This window comes from Meriones unguiculatus, chromosome 1 (genome assembly GCF_030254825.1).
Source record: "Meriones unguiculatus strain TT.TT164.6M chromosome 1, Bangor_MerUng_6.1, whole genome shotgun sequence".
In the NCBI taxonomy this organism is placed as follows: Eukaryota; Metazoa; Chordata; class Mammalia; order Rodentia; family Muridae; genus Meriones; species Meriones unguiculatus.
In genome coordinates this window covers 131,191,062-131,198,979 of record NC_083349.1, presented here as the reverse complement: position 1 = coordinate 131,198,979, position 7,918 = coordinate 131,191,062, and the positions used below count along the sequence as shown (strand labels likewise).

Below are 7,918 nucleotides of genomic sequence, written 5' to 3'. Positions count from 1 at the left end.
GCTGTCACCAGGTTATTGGCTTAGCAAAGTAAAAATAAGTGGCTAGGTGATAAGGAGAAGGGTGTAAGTGACATCAGGAGTCTAACAAGGTCACCACAGCAGGAACCCAAAAGTCAAAACCTAAATGAAAGCTTAGTGAGGTGATACATTCCCTCCCAGCTGACCTCTCTTCTTGTGCCATGAGAGATGAGAGAGGGCAAGAGAACAAACCGGATGTCTTTCAAAACTACCCACCAACCAAGCCAGAGTATCTTTCTAGGACAAAACCCAGATGTTTCATGGTAAAGGCCACAGCGCCAAGTCTCTTTCCACATCCCACCCAAAGGTACCCAGGAAAAATTCCACTTGCTTATAATAGACTTGTCAGCTACATTAGACGTGTCTTCATATTTTCAAAGTTGCAACACAGGTTTTGCTGGAAAAAAAAAAAAACTTGGCAAATAAAAGTTGTATCTTTGAACCATATCAAAAGCAGAATGGGCAACCAAATCTAAACTTGAATCAGTCGGACCAATAAGCCAAAATGTATTTATGCATAAGGTCACTGCACTGAAGTACCAAGGCATAACAGAAACAAATGTCAAAATTCTTTTAAAAAATAAATATGCGGTGTGACTGGTTACTGTGTGCTGAGAAAAACTATCCCCTCAGCCATGTCTAGTTTCAGAATCCTCTGGGAAGTATCAAGATAAATTCCATGTTGGATTTACATTCTAATATGGCCATTGGATTTGTTTCTTCATTGTTATAAAACTATATACAAATGAAGTGGTACAAACACACTTTTATCAGGTGCTGGTTAGATATAAAAGTTAACAATATATTTTGAGGGAAGAAAACTCTATGGATCTGAAATAGATTTGGCAATGGAAGCTAACAGCCAAGACCATCTCAGCTTCCCAGGACACAACTCTCCCTCTCATAATTACCCACTTTTTATGTACTCAAGTGTTTGTAGCAATGTGTATCATTGAGTAGTGAATAAAAGATTGAGGCTTGTGGGAAACTGGCATAAAGTCGTGTATATATATATATATATATAATTTTTTTTACAATGCAAAAACACAAATTAAAGTCACAACACTCCTTTCATGAACTATTAAACTTAAAAACACTTATTTCAGAAAGCTATGCCATTGAATTGTAGGAACAAAAGAGTCAAAACTGCAACTCTCATTATTCTAAGAAATTGCCAAGCAGAGATAAACTTTAATGTTGAGGGCTTCACCAAATCCAGCCCAGTACAAATGTCCCAAGGCAGAACACTTAAATCTGAAATAACAGTGGTAGAAAAACACTATTTGACCCTTTAGGTATTGCAGAAAAAGCTGGCTGTGGCACCACTGGCTAAAAAACCACCAAGACTTGCTGCCACCAATGACCAAAGGCACTTGGATAATGAAGAACTCCACTCTGGGCCATATGGTATATACACTATTATAAAAAAAGTGTATGAAAAGGGTCAGTACTGTGTGGCTCGATTTTTTTTTTTTTTTTTTTTTTTTTTTTTTTTTTTGATCCCTGTGGCCTTCAGCTATCAAGGATTGCAAACACAACTATGAATGGGAAGAAGAGAAAAAGAAAACTCAAAGGACAAAAAAGTCAACCAATTGTCATGGTTTTCAGAAATTACAATGAGTATCAGTTTAGGCATTTCTCGTTACCCAACCACAAGGGAACAAGAACTGTTTCTCTGCCAAACAACTTCAACCAGTTGTATGGTACCAAGAAATGCCCTTGCCTATAGATTATTCACAGTTCTGGGAATTCTGAAGGGCATTCTGTTTATCTGTTTGTTCACAATGTCCACAGAAATTATCTCTCCTAAGCAACTTCCACCTTAATTGTCTTCCCATTACCAGTCCTGGATTTCATGTTAGACCAGGACGTGAGGCCAGATCACCTCCAACTGGATTCCAGTCATTCTTCAAAATTTATTCACTTTTTATCACAAGCCATGTGGTTCCAAAACACTTCAATTTTATTCAATTAAAAAGAATAAAGTCAACTTTTCTTAAACAAAACTTTTAAAGAATATTCTACCATTATTTAGGAGCTCAGTAAATATAAATATTAAATTTCAATATAAAATTTTATATTATAAACACCTTAATTTTGTTAAACAGTTGTTCTTTGCATCTCTTGGTATTCACTGAGCTCGTGAAATTCAAAGCCATATAAATCCTTACATTAACAGTCACAAGCTTGAAACTCTTAAAAGACAGCCTTGATCAAAGCTTTGGAATCCAGTAAAAATTAGTGGGTTTCAGAATCCCCTGAGCAAACACCAGCACTACACCAGGAAACATAGTCGCTCTTCTGTCCAAAAGTGGGGCTGACAGTCAAAAGAAAAACAGAAGAAGGGGAGTAAAGAACGAGTAAAATTCTGGCTTTATTACACGAGCACGAAAACAAATTCCTTTGGAGAAGAAAAAAAAAAAATTTTTTTTTTATAAGTCTTCGGAGGACTTCCAGACCGGTGAGGTAGAGTCCGAGAGGGAGAGAATGCACGTGTCCCTCCAGTGCTAGAGACGTCTCCATCCGGGGTGGGAAGCAAGGGGACTTCTGCTGCGGGTCCGGTCTGGCCGCGGGCACGGAGCCGCACCTGTCCCGGTCCCGGAACCGCGGCGCTGCGCTGCGCCGGGGGTGGGGGCCTCGTTCGCGCGTAAAGTGCACCAAAGGGGGCCGGTTCTGTAAACATTCGACTGACATCTGTCCGTTCCGGGGCGCGGAAGCGTCCTCGGGGGCGGCCCGCAGGAGGCGCCGCCGCGCGCGTCACGCCCGGGGCACGGGGAAGCGGCGCAGCCTCACCACGGGGTCCAGGTCCACTCGCAGCACTTGGCTCGCCCTGCGCCGCGCCACCGCCAGGCTGCGCTCGCCCCACACGTCGTCGCCGACGCGGATGGTCGGGAAGCTGGTCAGCGTCGGGGTGGCCGCCCTCCAGATCTCCTCCAGGGTGCGGCCCCCGAAGCGGGACGCGGGCGCCCCGGGCTCGGCGGCGGCGGGGGCGGCGGGGGCGGCGGCGGGGCGCGGCCGGCGGGGCCCCGCGGCGGCCGGGGCTCCGCGGCGCCTCCTCCTGGCCGTGGCGCGCGGGCGCGGCCGGCGCGCGGGGCGGCCGGCGGGCGCCGGGAGGTCGGGCACCAGCGCCCGGCACGAGGAGTAGCCGTAGACGTCCTTGCTGCGCAGGATGTGCGGGGAGAACTGGTGCTTGAGGCTGCAGAGGAAGTTCCAGAGCTCCGCTTCCGAGCTCATGAACTCCGTGCTGCTGGGCATGAAGAGCTTGAAGGCGTCGCCCAGCGCCTCGGTGCTGCCGGCCAGCGACAGTTGCGACCGCGAGTACACCACCTTCTCCTCCGGCGCCTCCAGCCCGGCCCCTCCTTCCCCTCCGCAGTCGCCGCCGCCGCCCCAGGCGGCCCGGGGCCGGCGCCGCCGCCTCTTCGCGCCGCGTCGCATCGGAGGCCGCTCGGGGGCCGCCCGCCGCGTCCCGCCCGCGCCCCGCTCCGCGGCGCCGCCCGCCTGCTGCTGCCGGCGCCTTCTGCCCGGCGCCGCTCGCTACTTCGCTCGCCTCGCCGCCCCTCCCCCTCGGGGCGGAGGACGCGCTGGAGGTCCTGCCGCCCGGTTCAAGATGGCGGCGGCGGCGGGCGCCCACCCCGGGGCTTTGTCATTGGACGGCGCCCGCCCCCTCCCCTGGCTTCTCTTTCTTCTCTTGCCTCCCTTCGCCCTCCGCCTTTCTTTAAATGGGCCCGCCTGAGGCCCCGCCCACCGCGGCCCCGGCTCCGCCCATTGGGTGCTCTCAAAAAGAGGGGCCGGGACTGCCGTGGGGGCTGGGGGGGGACAGTTCCTAGAACATGGTGCCCGGTGGTGGGCGATGGGGATGGCCCTGGAAGGCCACTCAACCTTTGGGTGGGTCCATGAGGGTTGCCCTGTCTTGAGAAGGAAGTGAGTGGGTGTGAACTCCACGTTTGGGGTGAAGTGGGTGGTTGTGCGCAGCTGTGGGTTGAGCTGGGGAAATCTACCCTTCTGAGGAACAGAACCCAAAGGCTTGATGGTATGACAGCCCAGACATGGGGGTCTAAAACTAGAGGGGATGGGCTTTCCACGAATCCCTTCTAAGTCCTCGAATCTCGCCCTTGGCATCTTCACACTCTTTGCCTCTCCTGACCCCATCCTGCTCAAGAAAACCAAACATTCGGCTGTTTATGGCAGCTTCCTTCTGGGCAATGGGAACCATCTTGGCACATTGAGGATCAAATACTGGTCCCTGGGAAAGAAAAGACTTTAATACTGTGTGAAAGTAACAAGTCCGCTCAAGTTGGACAAAGGGCAATGGCAACAAAGCCATTGTGTTGAAAGGTTTTGTTTTTTTTTTTTTTAATCAGAGTTCTATTTCATATTTCACTCAGTATTACATTGCCCGTTTTCAGCACCATCTCCATCCTTAAAGTAGTATTCTGTATTCTCAATAAGACTCTATTGAGAGGAATACATCCTTAAGAAAGAATTGCCTTTTGTATTTGGGAAGACAGCAGTGGGCATTCTTTTTGTCAATTTTTCTATCCATACTCAACTCACTGCCTAGTCACGTAATAGCCACTGAATGCTTCCTGAGAGAATGTATGAAATAGCACTGACTATTTGAAATGGAGTGCCTTACTGAAATTGCTTAGAACAAGATAATTATATATTTTGCATTTATATTGCAGTTTTCTTTGAAGTTCTTTAAACTTCATTAGTCCTCGTGCTGGGGACCGAACTCAGAGCCTCACATCTGAAGACAACACTTTCCTACTGAGCTATACCCTTCATCCCATAAGATTTGTTTAAAATGTTTAAGGTTTTTAAAAAATGACCTGATGCTAGAACTTTCTAAAATGAACATCTTATTTTGCAGCAGACAATGAATACAAAATTTTTGTGATTTATGTACAGTTGGTAGTTCCATAAAATATTTGAGCCAAGAGACACCTAGTTCAGTCTCCTAGTGTCATAGATGAGGACGTTTAGACCCACAGGGGTTCATTAATACAGCCTGCTAATAGCAGGGCTGGTGCCGTGGGTCTTGTGTTCCTAATCTAGAGATCTCTATATTTCACTGGTGGTTTTTCTCACTGTGCTGTGCTAACTTAATTGAAATGCTTTAATGCATTTTCAATGAGGTGGTAAGGAATATGGCTATACCCCTGTTCATACTCTCCATCCAAAACTGAGCAATTTTAGTCTGCCTTATATGGGACATGGATAATATTTTGGTTGAACCTTATAACCTTTAGTTTAGTTTCAATAAAACAAAAAAAAAAAAAAGGAAGAAAGAAAAAAAGAGAGAAACTCGCTTTTCTATACTAAAGCACACACTCCACAAAATTGGCTTGAGACAAAAATAAAAACTATGACCATGAATCAATTCCCCATGTACCAAAATGACGGTAGCTTTATAAAGGGAAAATCATTTTCCTAGAAAAGCATGCTTTGCTCTCAGAACAATACTATAGAGACAATTATCAGCTTCCTAGCTCCTCATAAAGGAATTATGCTTTTACTACTGCATTCATAGCTGGTTTTCTTAGTAATTCGGAGAACACATAATGTGAAATTTGAATAACTTCTATTGAAATACAATAAAATATCAATTTTTATGTAGATGTACTCAGAAAAATTTCAGAGTAAGCTAGTAGACTGAGGAGAGGGCTTCATAGTGAGAGAAAAGGATAAATTAGGATATGGTTCAAGCTTCCCATGTCGCTATGCGCTCCCTTCTATGTTAATTACAAACTCCTGGGTCTTGCCATGTAAATATGTACCATGAATCTACATTAAGAATTTTTTTCAGAAAAAACATGAAAGATTCTAAGAAGATAGAAGATTTTAAGTTACTGAGCAAATAAGAGCTAATTTTGTGAGTCAGGACACAGAAATTTTAGCTGAGACTATTTCTTACGGAATTTAAAACCCAGGATCATGTTAAATGGCTTACATCATTTTCTGCCTTTTAACTTGACTCTGTTTGCATCTATGCAAACGTATGTAATTGATTTCAATTAATAAAATGTCTTTTCAGCAAAATGTAAAAATTCTAAGGAGATGTAGGTTTCAGTAAGTTACTGGTCAATCAATAGTTTATTTTGTGAGGCAGTACACAGAATTTAGTGAAAACTGTTACGGAATTTAGGAATCAGTTTCGTGTTAAATGGCTTAAATTATTGTACACTTTAAAATTTGGTTTTGTTTTCTGGTTTTTCCTTTATTTCTTTTGCTCTTGGCCTCTATTTTTTGGTTAACTCAAATAGTCTTCGTACAAATATATCATTATCTATTCTTCTTAAGTGAGTAAAACTTACACCTAATGATAATATAATTCTAGTTCTCAAGACCCTATATGATTTATCGAAAGATGGAAAGTTTATGTCCTTATCTCTCAGAAATGGTGCTTCCTATATCTGACAAACGACAGAGAAGAATAAGCTAATTGTGTTCATCTATTTTTCATATTAATAATTTATGCCGTTAAAAATGTACCTAAGCAAAATAAAGTCACCAGAGATTTTCTAGAGAAATTGACAAAAAATATTTTCTAGCTACCTTTATATTTGCTTTAATACCTCACTTCTTTAAAATTTATTCTTGAGTGGTGGCCAAAAATAATAAAAAGTACATATGTAAGCTATTATAAACATTATTTCTGAAGTAAAATGATCTCCACATCAAATATATCTTTACAGTTAAGGATTCTTGGATGCTGCTTTTACCTTTCTGCATCTGTTGTCTCATCTACAAATGCGATGTAACCTACATTTCAATAGCTTGTTTATTAGGTAATAATCATATGACATATACTATAGTATCTGAAACACAGTTAAGCATTTAATAAACAGTAGCCATCTTTATTTGTCTTATCTAATTTTGAGGATTTTATTTGGACTAACCAGCGTATTTCAAGCACTGTATTATAGAAAAATCTAGAAATTTGGTGGTGGCAGGAGTGGGAAGGGGTGTTCTATGAGGAATTTTAAGAGGTTACCTAACAAATTGAGCAGTTTTCTTTCAGCTGGGAATACTGAGACACCAAGAGGGATGCCCAAGGCCACAGAACAGTCCAGAAGGAGACAGGACTGATCGAGGTCTCTAACTGTGGTCCAAAATAGTGTCCAGCATCCTAAATGTATATTTAACCCAATGAACTAATATTTTTTTTATTTAAATGATATTGAATATAGGGTGCACATAAAGAAAAAATACCTTTTGGTATATTCATTTTAAAATAATCCAGATTTTTCTATAAGGTGATCTCAAAGCTCCAGTGTGTTCCAAAACTCTTAATGTATAGTATAAAGACCATATAATCCAAGACAATAGGAGTCCCCCTTCTTGGAAGATGGAAATCATGTGTTTTCCTGATTGTTCCTGAAAACTTGAACTTAAAACTCTAGGCATCACATATCAAATAAACACAAAAAGACTAAAAGGTTGAAAGAGCAGGCTTCCCCCAAGGAAGGGTGTGGCTCTCTGGGTTTCTTTTCCACATAACTCTGAAAATGGGTGCCAGGGAGTTGAGCAATTCAGAAATGCCCACATATCAAACACAAAAACCCTCAACAAAATCTCACCCTACCCATGTGACCAGATAAGGGCCAGCCTGAAGAAGTGGGAAGTTTTCATCTAGGGGAAAACAAAAACAACAAAAGTCATAGAATGAAAAACTGTAACTTCTATCCTTGCCAGGCTATGAAAAGGTACCCCACCTTTTTGCATCCATTTTCTGCCTTAATTCACCTCTGCTGGGGTGGCATTACAGAAGTCCGGATAGAAAACAGGAGTTTCATTCTCAACTAGGTCTTAAAAAGGAATTTCCAATCACTGTCAATGGAGACAAGTGGAGACTAAAACCGAGACACTCCTTTCCTATCCCTCATTACCCTAGTGG

At 43.3% G+C, this 7,918-nt stretch overlaps 1 protein-coding gene across 1 annotated transcript; it reads right to left on the bottom strand.

The window, feature by feature from the left end:
* Positions 1 to 2,634: 2,634 nt before the first annotated feature.
* Positions 2,635 to 3,994, bottom strand: Ccdc71l (coiled-coil domain containing 71 like). The gene has a single exon (XM_060366844.1). It carries the CDS (start codon positions 3,451 to 3,453, stop codon positions 2,776 to 2,778), a length of 678 nt encoding a protein of 225 aa, XP_060222827.1. The 5' UTR covers positions 3,454 to 3,994; the 3' UTR covers positions 2,635 to 2,775.
* Between the last annotated feature and the right edge of the window lie 3,924 nt (positions 3,995 to 7,918).